This window comes from Pteropus vampyrus, unplaced genomic scaffold, assembly GCF_000151845.1.
Source record: "Pteropus vampyrus isolate Shadow unplaced genomic scaffold, Pvam_2.0 Scaffold11, whole genome shotgun sequence".
NCBI classification, from domain to species: Eukaryota; Metazoa; Chordata; class Mammalia; order Chiroptera; family Pteropodidae; genus Pteropus; species Pteropus vampyrus.
In genome coordinates, this window is record NW_011888792.1 from 3,852,569 (window position 1) to 3,867,925 (window position 15,357).

At 35.1% G+C, this 15,357-nt stretch overlaps 1 protein-coding gene across 2 annotated transcripts in view; it reads right to left on the reverse strand.

Annotated features, from left to right (window-relative positions):
- Positions 1 to 508: 508 nt before the first annotated feature.
- HAPLN1 (hyaluronan and proteoglycan link protein 1) overlaps positions 509 to 15,357 on the reverse strand; it is a 64,953-nt gene continuing 50,104 nt past the window's right edge. The window contains exons 3-5 of one of the 2 annotated variants that reach the window (XM_011377741.2): positions 7,922 to 8,293; positions 3,338 to 3,640; positions 509 to 1,515 (exon numbers count right to left, since the gene is read on the reverse strand). In XM_011377741.2, the coding sequence (XP_011376043.1) occupies positions 1,226 to 1,515; positions 3,338 to 3,640; positions 7,922 to 8,293 (965 nt within the window). In that variant the 3' untranslated portion in view covers positions 509 to 1,225. The remainder of the gene's footprint in view (positions 1,516 to 3,337; positions 3,641 to 7,921; positions 8,294 to 15,357) is intronic. The other variant, XM_011377750.2, reaches the window with a different exon arrangement.

Here is a 15,357-nt window from a genome sequence, read left to right on the forward strand (position 1 = left end):
ACTTATAACCCTGAAGATTTTAATGTAAACACTTTGATGACAGCTTCAGTGTTTCACTTATGCCTAATGACCAGTAAAGAAAGTGACATCACTGACCACATTTTCTATGTGGAGGAAGATTAAGAACTACTTTTTTCCCCAAACACAGGCACCAATTGGGCTTTCTAATGTATATACAAATAGGAGAAATAAGAATTTTAAAAGTTGGGTTCTTATTTCTTGGTTAGGCAAGTGTGTAGTTATTCACTCCTTTTATGATTTGAATTTTCTAATGTAATGTAAATAAGAAATTATTAAATAGTTTAAAGTTATTTTTATAGGACAATAATATTTCATAGGTTAACATAAAACCAAGCTGCTAAATTTTACAGTTTTTCTGTCCAGCAGTTTATCTATATAACTGCCCTGAGTAGATGCTAAATGCTGCTTAGCAAATGGCCCTTAGAATTTAAATATAACTCAGTAAAGCTACTCAAAAGATAAAACAATTCTTCTTAGGCATGTGTAATTTTAATTAGAAGAAGGTAGGAGTCTCTCATTGGTTAAATATTATCTGCTTATTTAACTTTAATACTTTACATAAATGGGGCTATTAAGGAGTTTTTACTGTGCTTGTTACTATGCATTGGAGTCCATATGATTTTTTTTTTTTTTTTGGTCAAAAAGGCAGGACTTTAAAGAGTAAAATATTGTATTGGAGACTTGAAATATTAACTTTTAGAAAAGTGTAGATTATTCTCTTGTGAAACTGAGTTCTGTTTAATACCTCAGAATCTCGGTTTATGCAAAGAAGCCTGTATTTCAAATCTGTTGCTCTAATTTGTTTATTGTAGTACATTTCAAAATTGTACAAATGTGAAAAATTTGTGCTTGTGGAAGCTGCCGCTCTGAGTAGCTTTATTTCCCTTAATTTAATCCTAGCAATCCTCAAGCTATTGCATGCCCCGTTCATGAAAGGATACTTCGTTGGGATGATGTAGCATAAACAGTTTGGCTCTAAAGCCTCCTTATGTATCACTTCCCTTAAAATTATATTAATTTATAATATATATTGAATGATAGCTTTACAAAAACAAATTAATGAATTGATCTTTATGAAAAGGATTCTTTACAGTAAGTAAAAAAGGGTTATCACAGTTTTGGTAACTTGCATGAGTTCATATTGAAAAAAAACCTTTCACATGTTCTTAACGACTTTAAAACTGACGTGCTCTAAGGGGCACGCTCAATTGTATGCTCTGAAGCAGTAGACACCATACAGCTTATATTTTTTATCTGGGAAACCCACGAAGCGCACCGCAGCCTCAGTAGGACTGCAGCGCTTTCTTGGCCTAGAAATAGGGTAGCGGACACTGCCATCCGCCAACCAGCCCGCATCGCAGCGGTCATATCCCAGAAGTTTCCAGGCAGCAAATATCTGGCCCACTTTCGCAATCTGAGCACCATCATCGAGACAAGCTTGCACCGCTTCATCATAAGTCAGCTTGGTGTGGTGGATCAGGTAGTAAAAACGGCCTGCAGAGAGAAGGAGAGAGTCAATGAGATTGCCTGCCAATGAGACACACAGGGATGGAAGGAGCTCAAAATGGAAATGTTTCTCAATGAACTGGGATATAGAACAATGTCTGTAAAGCTTTTGGAACATAGGATCCTGAATTAAATGTAGTGCTCTGGGTCACTTTTCATTAAATTAGTTTTTTTCTTTTCCCCTTAATACATGTTCAGACGTGCCCTTTTATAGCTTTAAAAAAGAAAAGAGAAATGACAGATGCAGTTTCTGTTAGCTAATTAGTGACTAAAAGGGCCCTTCTATGGCACCAGAGAAGACAGAATTCCATGTTAAAAGCAAGAGCTATTTAAATTCTAGCTGTAGCAAGACTGAACCCCAGTACAAGTTTCTGGAGAGGCAAAATTTGAATGTGAAAAGATCAAAAAACATTCCTGACATAAAAAGTCCATTTAAAAAATATCAAAAGCCCTCAAGTCCTTTTCATTACAGGTATCAATAAGACATTATTCTTATTCAAAGACTACAGTATGAAAATGCAAAAAATACAGGAAGTCACTTGCCATAAATAATACGGGCTCAGAATGTGAACCTAGTCTGTTCACTCACTAGCAGAGAAGATGAATTTATTTATTTTTTCCAACTTTCCTCTGTGAGAGCCCTGATATCTAACAGGTTTTTTCTTTTTTTTTAATTTCACAAGAAAGCAAGTTAGTCTGAATCACTTCTTAAACAGTGTTAATTACCGAGATTCCTTCGATATATATTATATATGCATAAAATGTATAAAATATGACATCAGCTGACTGAAGTGGTACACACCACCTGAAGACTTTCTCAGACTTTAAATTTCTGGTAGAATATAATCGCTCTCTTATCTGATTACACATTGTGATATGATATCTCCCTGTGCCTCATTTATTATAGATTATCCAAGTACAAATTAATGTTTGCCAGTTCTTTCTAGACTAAGATGATGTGATTTAGAGAAAGGGTAGAAGCCATCGAAGCATTAGCTAGAGGGTGAATTCTATCGTGTATACCAGGGGTAGGCAAACTACATACAGCACATCAGTCAAAGTTTTATTAGAACATAGCCACACCCATCCATTTAATAACTTCTATGGCTGCTTTTGTCTTACTACCTACAAAGCTACATTGATTTAGTAGTTGCAAACAAGACAATATGGCCCACAAAGCCAAAAATATTTATATAGCTCTTTACAGAAAGTTTGTTGATCCTTGATCCCTTGCTATTTTTCCCAAAGCATGTCACTAGGGAACTAAAATATAAAATGATGGGGCCAGGGTTTGTTTCATGGATGTGTGACCTGTGCAGTTACATAGAGCCCCATAATTGGTTTAATGGCCTGTTATTACTATCTTAAAATTCTCAATAATTTGTGAACAAGGAGCCTACATTTTCATTTCGCTTGGGCCCACAAATTATGTGGCTAGTTCTCGATGGAGGAAGGTAGAGTGGGGAGTCATGTTGAATACAACGAATCAGTCATCGACAAACCCCAGACAATATCACAGTTTAAACTATGTCATAATAACAATTGAATGCAATAAAACCTAGCAATAGTGGAAATAAGCACCTTTGCTTGACTTTTGTGGATTTAAAAAAAAATATGACATTAAAGAACTTTTGCATCTTTTCAAACTGAAGCTACTCCTTAAATCTTTTTTCCTTTTCCTTTCCTTCCCTTCCCCAACTCTCACCTCCTCTTGTAGATGAGATTAAGTGCTTAATTTTAAGATTAAGTCAAGTGAAGTGTCCTAGTAGGTATTGGTCTCTGATATAGGGCAGTACAGTTAATATCCTACCATTGAAGTTGGATGTAAAACAGAACACATCATATCTGCTTTTAGCTTTATCCCAAAACCCGTAGTTCCTGACACCGGGCACTGTGTTCTGGCCTCCGCAGGGCTCTCTCGGCTTGGTGATGGGGTATTGCACAGAGCCATCGCTGAGCCAGCCAGCGTTGCACCAGTCCAATCCACCTCGCCAGGCATCATACAGCTGGTCAAAGGAGGCAACCACAGCATCTTGTTCCAGACAAGCCTGCTGTGCCTCGTGAAAGTTGAGATTGTAGCGCCCCAGTCGTGGAAAGTAAGGGAATACCACACCTGTCCAAGGGAGAAAGCACAGGATCATCAGTGGCACAAAAAGGAACTATGAGCAAATCCCATTTGACTGGTGAAAAAACATAATAGAATCTCCATCATATGAAGTAGTAGTTTTTGATCAACTTGCAATTGTTTCTCATAGTCCCTTTCCCCTTCAAACAGCCTCTGACTCTGAGCATCTCAAAATTAGATATGTGGTTTGATAATTTCAGTGGTTTACCTCTTTTGCTAAGAGTTCAACTCAGGCCTTAAAATTTCTCCTTTCTGCAGATTATATTTTCCAAATAGCCCTCCATCTGCCACTGGTTATTAACCCTAAAACGGATTCCTACTAAGCCCCTTTCAAATGGAAAGAAGTCATTATCGAATATTAATAGTGGTAAAGGATTACCACTATTACTAAAGGTAGAAATAGTGCTGAGAGAAAAGGTGTTGATCAAAATTCGCAGTATTTTTTTCTTAGTATTAGTCTTATATAATTAGTAATTAGTTTTATATAGTCTTTTAAATGTATAAAAACATGTTAAATTATTCAAATGTAGATATATATACCTCCTTTTACATGTACTGCTAAAAACTTGGAGATAAATAACTTTCACTCAGGAGGCTTCTGATTTGGAGAAACACAAAAGTGAATTCTTTTGCATATCTAACAAAAACTGAATTAAGCAGTCTTATTTCATATTAATAAGATAATCCTTTACAGTGAGGCACATTGGGGCTCTCACGTTTAAATTTTTACTGTAGCCCCTAATCTTTTTTTCTTTTCTGTTGTTGAACAGTACAACTAAAATAAGGGCTTTTATTTAAAAATATTTCCATTACTATTTTTCAGCTTTTCCATTTCTATATTACAAATCAAAACTAAGCTTTAAAAAAATTTTTATTACAAATAGAAAAAAAAATTCCCAAGCTTGTCCTCTACAAGGTATGCACATAATAAACACCTGTTGATTAAGTTAATGCTGAAGAATTAAATATTTTAAAGAGCAAACGTAAACTGTGTGACTTGGTGCTTGACTTTGCCCAGGGAAATGAATGGTTTTCCAAAAGCATCCTTGTCAGTCAAATAATCATGGGAAGTGATTGAGTTGTCTCACAACTCTCTGTACAATTTCTCTAAAGGTTAAGGATTACATAAGAAAGCAAAGGTGTACCACTTGCCAGACTTTAAGAAGGACCACTCTATCAGAATGTCCCTCTTAGTTGCTAAAAGACAATTTATTTAGAGTGATTATTGCCTTGGAGTTTTTAAATATAATTAGAATTAATACTTTAGCATGTGCAATATAAAAAATTGTCCCACTGACACAGTAATTTGGTGAATTATAGCACATGTACTATTTTTATGAGACTGCAGACCCTCTTTTAAGATGAATGTACAATTCACTAATGGTATAACCAGCACACAGGAAATGTTTTCTTTTATAAGTTGTCCTGGAAGACTCTACAAAAAGAAATTTCAATAGCCTAAATCAAGTCGTGGTCCACTGAAGGCCTCTGCAGTACACGTTGGTCCTTCTAGGGCAGTCCAGCTGGCACTGTCCACCACAGGCAGAGATCCAGGAAGGCTTCCTAATCTCATCCTGCTTTCTCAGGTTCTTGGCTGACGGATCTGTAAGCTGAATCAGAGCCAAAAGGAAGGAAGAAAAGACTCTCTGCGTTGCCTCTGTCCCCTGCAGTGATGATAGCAAGGAAGGCTGGAGATGGCTCTATCTAAAAACTGCCCAGGCACCCAGCTAAGAACCCAGCCCGTGCTGGGAAGGAACTGCTACCATTCACCCTCTTCCCTTGTGTCTTCATCCTCTTTACTCAGCAACCCCAGGAATGTTGCTGAAAAGGATAATATTTAATTTATCCTGTAGAGATTTCCTTGGCAGCTAGACCTCAAGAATCTCAATGTGGAGAGAGAAAGAAACCATTTGGGTTGAATTCCATTTCCCAAATGACTCAAGAGAGTAACAGTGGAGGATATAAAATATTTTAATTTATAATCATTTTAAAGGCCAAGACAATTTTTCAGGTTTAAATTCACTCAAGTATAGCTGATGGACTCTCATGGGCATTAGAAAAATGTTTTCTTTAGTAATTTGCCCTTGATGAACTATTGAATGCTACTGAAATATGATTGATTCGGTTTCAAATTTAGTGTTATATATTTTTATTTGAGTTCCTTTCAAATTTAACATAATTTCATGCAACCATTTCGTAAAGTCAAAGTGAAACCTTATATTAAAATAATTTCTCAATTATAAGAATAGTCAACTTATTGTTATATTAACTTGAAGATTTACATAAATTTTAATTAATGTTTGATGATGCCAGAAAGAACATATTCCAAGTACATTAAGGTCAATTTTTATGTCTCAGCCAAAGTTTTAAAAGCTTCATTGTATTGTGCACATTTAGTGCGCACATTTCAACAATCAGATGTTTCTAACAAGTAGGGGCATTTCTGGAACTATATGTTTGTTAGTCTTTTATTTATTTACTTATTTTCTTCCAGCTAGTTAAGATTTCAACATCTAAGAGCATGATTACAGAAACCTTCTTGGCTCTGTGGAAAAATGTACAATTCCTACAGCTGAATTATGAAGCAATTGTGATTGCTTTCATCTAGCATTACAAAAATAAGAAAAGTTAAACTTTCATGGGTGAGAAAGAAGGTTATATAGTTATTTTCCAAGTATAATTATTTTATACTTATATGTCAAGATATTATTAAAAGATCTTTACTTTTCTATGAAGTTCCTGAGCCAAATGCTATAGCGCTATGCATCACTACAAAGGGGATTAAAAAGAGTGATACAGCACATGGAAAAGAATAATACCAAATGATGTATACTTGGTCAGTCAAAATGTGTTTTGAAAACACATTCTTTAAGATTTATAATTGCATAGGGTAATTATCCTACTTGGCAAATATCAGTTTGTTAGACATATGAAAGGTTTTCGGACCATGGTACATACAAAAACTAAATTTCAATAACTCTATAAAGTAAATATTTTTAGTAATAAAGAGGCAGAGACCATGTAGCATAATTTTACCTTCCTCAGTGCCTCTCCTGGTGTCTAGCAGTGCTATGCACATATCTGAAATATTTTTCTATTTCTAAAAGTTCTCAGACTATCTTTTTATGTATTTGGCCTCATTTTAACTAGTGTTCATGGATATTAATTTGACTCAATAAAAACTGAAAGAACAGGTGGCATGCAATCAGGAGCCAAGAACTACAACTAAAAGAGAAGAAAAGATGACAAAAAATGCACTTTATGATATCCTGTAATTTATTAGATACATAAAGCTAATAAATTTCCATACAGGTGATGGGATTCTATGAGATTCAGAAGGTCAAACATTCAGTGATGTGCTAGTGGACCAAACACATATTTTCCAAAGGCACAAGTCTGTTCTAGGATGGGAAAGGAGCTTCTAGAAAACACACACCTATATTTATATGCATAAGGAAGAAAAGTGTTCTATTGATGCAGCCAAAATTCATCGTTCAATTAAAGAAAGACTGAAATTCATGAATGTAAGATGCTTTCAGATACATGAGAAACTACGGAGAGGAGTTTTCCTACTGGCGGGGCACATTGAGAGAGGGTGGGCTTTGGGCAGAGGATGGCAAAGACACATTTTATTGTTTAGTTTTCCACATATTTTGGTTTTTGAATCTACTGAATATATTACATATATAATAAATACATTTTCCCTCAAAATGCTTTGACCATTTGGTATTCAATGTCTGAGAGACTATAGAACATTAAAAATAATTATTTCTTTACAAGACTATTTAAATAAACCTGGAGGTTACTTTTGTTAAATTAAGTTTTCACAGTTACTTTATGGGATACAATTATATGTATTTTAGTTAGCAGATGTCCTTCACAAAACTTGCCATTATTTTGAAACTAGGATAATTTTAGAAGTATAACAACAACAACAACAACAACAACTATGCAATGTGAATTTCTCAATAGCCATGCAATGAGATTTAAATTTTACAAGGCAATTTCTGAATATTATTAATTCAGTTCTATTGCACTTTTCTCCTACTTGCAAATAGCTTCAATTTTGTATTATAACCATTGTGTGTACATTTCAAATATGAAAGCAGGAATCATAGGCAGGCTAGAAAATACAAAAGAATAGAAAAATGTGCTATACATGGACTTTTGGTTTCTTACATCATCACTATGGTAATCACTAGACATTACTTGTCATAAAAAAAAGAGCAATTATCATTTCTAATTTTGACATGATTTATAGACACTTACCTTGTAAATCTAATGCTACCACAGTAGTATCATCTTCTAATCCTTCAATCACCTCACACTTATATCTTCCATAATCCTCCAGGGTGAGGTCTGTGATCACCAAAGAAGCATCGTTTTCACTTTCTCCGTTCAGAAACACTCTACCTTGGTAGCTTCCATAGCTTTTCTTATGATATCCCATAGAAACAAAAACGTCCACTTCTTTGAGGTAATCTGAAGTTAGCTTGGTCCACTTAATTCGGATTTTGTGGGTTCCTGAGCCAAATGCTGTAGGGTCTCGATAAAATTTACATGGCAGTGTAACATTGCCACCTCTATGTGAGAACACCTTGTCTTGTTCTGCTTCCACGAGTAGATGGGGGCCATTTTCTTCTGTAATAATAATAATAATAATAATAATAATAATAATAATAATAAAGAACTATTAATATGCTTCTAGACTTTTTTTATAAAATGAATTATGCTACCTATACAGGCCATTTCACAAACAGTAGCATTGGGTGATAAGCTTCCCTGCATTGTTGGACATTAATCTCTTTTGAACCACAAAGAAAGGTATCTCCAGACCTTAGAGGCCATTTATAAGTAGCCATGTCTTTTAAACTACTGAAAAAAGGAAGGATGTGAATTATAATAATTAAGAAATATTAGACATAAGACTCCACAGTCATCTGAAGTTTGATAATTTCATAATAAATTACATATTTTTTACATTTAAATATCAAAAACATATACAAGACCAAGAGTAATAACAGAGAACCATGACTATTTCATCAATATAAACCAAAAAATTTCAAAGTGGGAGAGTTTTTCTCTTCCTAAGTGAGCTCTCTCAGATATAAATCTGTATTATATTTACCAGAAAGCATAAAACAACATAATTAACTTTCATTATACTGTTCTGGCCAAAGAACTTAGAAATAGTCTCACATTTATGACCTCTATTCCAATATACACCTATGATTAAAATGTCATTCTGGAGCATTTTAATCAACGTGCATTTTATTTTTACACAAAGGCTATAGACATCAGGCATTTTTAGCAAATGCTTTAAAAAATTCCAGATTTTGAAATATATTCCTCAAAACTTGAATGTTCAAAGTATATTCAAAGTTATATTTATTTTCTGATTAATCAATTTATTATTTCTTCCCTTAAATCTCCTTCTACTCCCTCTCTCTTTGCTTCCTACTATGTCTTATTTTACAGTTATCCTATCACTTCCACCTTTCTTTTCCTTGTCCTTCTAGTTTTCTCCTCCCTCTGGCAAGGTCTTTATAGCCTTCCAGAGAGCACCGCAGTATTCCAAGCTTGCCAACTCAGCAGGGCTGCTGTTCTCTAGAGAGATAGCTGTTATTTTCAGATCTTGGCTTACTCTGGGGTTTCCCCTGGTTAGCTCATTGTGCTTTTGACCTTGACAAGGTCTCTTGAGGATATGCAAGATTTGAAAATGAGAAAATGATATAAGAACGACTGGACACAAACACCTTCTCTCCCATACATAGCTTTCAAAGGCTGCCGAAGCTGCCTGTTATGCAGCCCTTCCTGCCTCAAGCTGGTAGGTACTGAATAAACCTTGGACATGAATTATTTAAGATACACAAGTCACCAAGAAGAGTAGCCACTCACCTCTAGACAGATCTGAAAACTTAGTTATTTAATGGCATACATAGAATTCAGATTTTAAAATAAAAAGTGTCCAAAAATAGATACCGTGTTTCTATTTTTATCCTATAACAATCAGAATTATGTAATATTCAAAAATAAACATAATTTTATGTATGTCAGCCCCAATCCTTAGAAACTGAGCAGTTTAACAAAGCCATCAATGCCCCTACTTTGAATAGATAAAAAAAAAATGAGAAGATATTGGCTTAATTAAAACAAATCACAAATCCATCTCATTAAGCATTTTCTTTAGATTCTATTTTTTTATCTTATTTAGGACCATAGAATTGTAAGAGATGAAAGGTAAATCTATCCAACTCCATCCTACATAGCTTTCCCCCATAATATCCCCAATGACTGCATTCGAGTTCTACCTACATATCTCTAGTGTTTTCTTTCTGGCAAGAGGGAGAAGTGCTGTTGACTAAGTATGCTCAGTTATGCCTGAGGGCCATAGAGAACATCTCCTATCCAGACCCTCGGGAGGAGACTTGGGAGCTGGCCTTCCCATGCTGGGGGACTTGAGTTTAGACATGACACAGAGCTACAGGATGTTGCAGCTTCATGATTCTTTTAAGCTTTTTGAAGTCAAAATCAATGCCCAAATGCACTGGGATAAGGAGTATTGCAGTAGTTAGGAGGTCTTTAATATGATGGAGACCTTGTTCTAACCTCATCTATTTAATTTACTGACTCTGTAGCCTTGTAAGTTGTATAATTTCTAAGTCCCAATTTCCTTATATGCGAATTAGGGGTAGTAACATCTACTATATATAGTTGACCTAATAGACACACGAAGCGCTTAAAATAATGTCCATTCACTGTTGTAAAATAATGTCCATTCAAAGTAAGTGTCCACTCACTGTTGATTGTTCCTATTGTCTAGATTTTTTACAGTATTTCTCTAGTATGATCCTGCCTAATACCGAGCATAATTTTGGCATACAGTAAACTTCCATAGTTTCACTTACATATAAAGTTTTGAATCATGTGGAGTGAAAAAATATATAAAATGCCACCTGTGTTATATAGATAACCTGGAAATTATCATGTGGTTTAGCTTAATCATCAGGTGTTCCAGAATGAATACAAGGTCTGAGTGTTTTATAAATTAAAGAGTTAAAGCAAAGATTAAAACTCTTGTACAAAGGACTGAGACTTCTAATTTTTTTCTGTAGTTAACTGTAAATCATGTTGTAGTATTTTAGAAGTATAAGCTTCTGCTTTTTTTAGGTACTATTTACTTTAACTCCAGCATTGTGAATAGATGACGACTTATGTAGTATAATATTGAGAACTGAGCAGATGCAAAAAATCCACTGACTTCCCCAAATAATTTTCTAACAAGCCTGTCAGAATGTATACACTTCTACCATTCTTATTTTTCTGTGGGGGTAGGGGGCACTGGGGTGTTGAGTCAATAGATGACAGAAGTCCCTGGCTGAAATTCAAAGAACCCTAAGAAAGATGTGCAACACGTAACACATTGAGTGACTGAGGGCCATTAATGTTTTTTAACCAAAACCACCAACAAGGCCTTGAAAACAATGTATGCTGGTAGTTGCTTGTTTTTAGAAGATTGACACTGCAGATTATAGAGCATTGAGCATTGATGGTGGGAGTGGCCTTTTGCAGAACAAGAAAGACGTAGGAAGGAACACTGGCCAGTGAGTCAAGAGTTCTGGGTTCCATGGCAAGCTCTACTGGGGCTTAGCTCTTTGAGTGATAGGTCTATGTCATGAGAACATTTTAATTTAACATTCTTATCAGGCTCACTATGGCAGGCTGTCGCGATAGGGATCAACCAGGAAACACATTAAGGTGAAGAGGGGAGAGGGCAAGCACAAAGAACAGAAGAGAAATAAGAGTGCTGAGGACAAATTTTGCATTGTCTTGCCTAGATTAAGTGTTGAATCCGATCAGTGGTTACAAAAACCTGGACTGATTCGAAATTAATGTTTAAATCAAAACTGTTTGATCAACAGGCAAATAAAATGCAAAAAGAAAAAAAAAAACTTGATCATCACATGAGTATTGCTTGTTTTCCTTTTCATTTTTTGAAAAATATATAAAACTAAGCATTGTACATGTGCTCATTTTGGATGGTTTGAATTTTTTAGAAGTTCAGTTTGTAAGTTACAGAAATTTCATATTTCTACTAGTGAGTGCCAATGACAGTGACTTGAAAGGTTAGATGCCCTTCAGAGACCACAGTTGTCTCCAGGGGAAACAGCAGGGCCCTGTTATTATTTTACAAATTCTGCTGTAAAATCCAGGACATTATTCAATTTTACCAAATTATAAAAAGCACTGGCATGACCAAAAAACTGATCTTTGCATTGCTATGTAATTCAGCCAAAGTCTTTTAAACAATAGGACAAAAACAATTAGTTGCAGAAAATAATTTAGAAATATGGTATTAGATTATGACCTATTATTCTTAGTTTTATTAAAAATATAATCTTTTATTTTTTGGAGGAGGGCGTTCCTTGCCAGAAAAATAGAGGTGACAGGAAAAAAGAGAAGGTGTTATGGATCAAAGTTTGTCTTTTAAAACTAAATCATGTATTGTACAAAATAATCAGTTTTGGTTACTTTCTCACTGGTGTATAGACAAAGTAGCCTACAGAATTTTGGACTTCCTAGGTCAGTAAAATGTAAAAACAAAAACAAAAAACTGAGGAATATATTTAATATGACTAAATAAGGTGTTAATCAAGGACCTTAAAAATACTCCCCTCCTAAGAAAAATCTCTAGCACCATTGTTTGAATATTTTATTATTGTAGTAAAATATATATAACATAAAATTTGTCATTTTAACCATTTCTAAATGTACAACTCAGTGGCATTAATTATTTTCACAATGTTGAAATCACTCAGTGGCATTAATTATTTTCACAATGTTGCAACCACTATCACTATGTATTTTCAAAATTTTTCATTGCTCCAACAGAAAGCTAGTTCCTCCCTGACACTCCAAACTGTTAGGCAGAGACTCAATTATCAGCTCTATGATGAGTCATTTGAAAAAATTGCACAGGTTTTAAAAATAGTTTCTTATTTTTGTGACATCTGTTATCACTTTGGTGGGTATGGATGAGTAAGGCTAACACTTTGGAAGCTGTCACTTTCCTTAGGGTAACCAAACCTGCTGGAGGGTGAGTAACCAGGATGGATTTGTGTGTTGTGTGTGTGTGTGTGTGTGTGTGTGTGTGTGTGTGTTGTTTTGCTGTGCTTCCCATAGTCTACTGAAAACACTCATTCTGTGTCCCTCCTCCATGTCTGTTCATGTTGCTCCTCCAATATCGACATAGTGTCTGGCATATGATAAATGTCTGTGACTGAAATGAACTAGTGCTATCTAGAGCCTGTGCTAGCTATGGCAGCAGACATGAATACCTGTATTTGCTTTATACAATTACATAGCTCTAAAGTGAAAACACTTTATTTTTTTTTTTAAAAAATGAAATATACATATAAAGACAATATTTAAGCAGAATACATAATTTAGACATTGGTCTCTCATTGTCCTTTACACAGTTCATTTGAGTGGGATAAATTAGAAAACAAATATGGAATATCTTACTCATTAACCTTTAACTGTTTTTAATTATTTTGTTTTCCTCAGACTGGAATGAATCTAATTTTTTCTGACGTTGCTCGCCTGTGTCAGAAGCTCCCATTGTTTAGTCATGATTCTGATGTGTTTGGTCAGCTTCGCATCAAAAACTTTTGCAAAGGTCCTCTTCACAGTCTTTCCCTTCCCCCCATCCAACCTTTACTGTCCTGTCAGAGGGCTGATCACTTTTAAATTGAAAGAGCTTTAGTTTCTTCCCCAGCTAATCCTTGATGCAAAGGACTCTGAGCCTCTCCTCCATGACTCAGTGTCTCAGGAAGGGCCTATCTAAAGAGAGCAGGAGAGAAGCTCTAGAGGATCTATTTTGCCCTCTCCCTTCAAAGTACTTAATTTGAGTTTGAAACCTTCTGGGATTTCTCCCTAACCCATCTTTGCTTTCATCTGCCCTAAGACTATGTGTGCTTCTTACTATTTGTGTAAATTCAAACGAAATAGGTATCTTTGCATAAACTTAGTCTGAAAGAATTCACAGGAAACACAAGAAACTAATAACCTTGCTAGTCTGTGGAAGGTGAGTTGGATGTCTGGAATCTTGGAAGATTTTCACTGTGTATACTTATATGTTTAAAAAAAATTCAAACAATGTGAATATATCACCTATGCACATACTAAATAAAAATGATATGAACATAAAATAAATAGTTGAGGTAATTTAACAAACAAACAAACAAACAAACAAAACCTTATCTAGAGAATGGCTAAAAAAGATACTTAAGAAACTGGTAGCCAAGATTATAATATATTGTTATAATTGAAGGATTATATTTTTGCAGAAGACTTATAGCTCTGTTAATAAAAATGCTGTCTTTAAACATGTCTTTAAAACACCAAAGTTTTACCTAATTTTCTCTATTCCTTAAAGATACCGCTGCCAAATGTTCTGACCATTGTCTAGATTTGAACTATAAAGAAAAAGCCCAATGCTAAAAACATGATAAATGAAGATTACTCCTTGCTGTAAAATTGCTCACTGCTGTTTTTCACCACCTGTAACCTTGCCTTTTGGTCTCACAGGCTAAAAGAACTTATTACTCCCATTGCCCACGCACCCTCCACCTTCTCTCTAACCAACGTATATTCTTTGTACCCTGCTATTTTCTATCAATCCACAGTTGAACCAAACTGCCTAGAATTGTGTTTTTATAACTTCCTTAAATGGCTTGTGTCCTTTCTGCACTGTCTGATCTGATGTGCCATGAAACATCCTCTAAGGTATTGACCATATCCATCTTCCTTCCTTGCCTTAAGTTAAATTGCTTTTCTAATAGGAAACTGCTCAATACCAAAATATAGTATTGCTTTAGATGATGTTAACCACGAATATGTACCATGTTTCACAGTAAAAAATAAGGATAAATGCTATTACTATTTTAGAGCTTGGAGGCTGGCCTATGGAATTACTTTAAAAAAAAACTTTTTTCTCAAGGACAGTGGAAATTTTTCTCCCCAATGAATGTCTTAGACAAACCTCTGCTATATAAATCTGCTAAAAGGTGGGCTTCTCAGCTTCAAACAGCATCAAGAGCCCCCCTACTAGCTCTAGGGGGTCAACTGAACACAGTTCAAAAATCACTGTTCAGAAATGTAAACCTAAAACTCTGTTAATATCCTGAAAAATGTTCTGTCTCTTCCTAATTCTTCTTTCTTTACCTTTTTGTACCAGGAAGAACCAAAATGTGATTCAAGAGTTTAGTTCTGTTCTGTCGATTAAGTTCTTTGTGGGGTTTTCTCTTTCCAAATTCATTATTATTTCATCTATTTTCTCAACAGTTAGTTTATTGGTTAAGCAAATGGACTATGCCTCTTACATGGCGTCTCTTAACCTCTCTGTGCCTCAGTTTCCTCAGCAGCAAAATGGAGTTAAGCCACTTTCTTCCCAGGAGTCCAGTGAGGTAATAATATATTGAGAATTTCCTTGTGTCTGGTATACCGTGAGTGCCCAGTAAAAGTTGGCTCTCACTAAAAAATAATTACTGAGCATCCACAGTGTGCCAGGAATGCAAACCAGCTTCTAACTTCGACATTGTTTTCTTTCCTGCGCTTTTTCACAAGACAGTTTCTAGAAAGTACTGGTTCCTGAGAAATTCACCTCCCATCAACTTTTGATGATTCTCTTAATCCACTGGTTC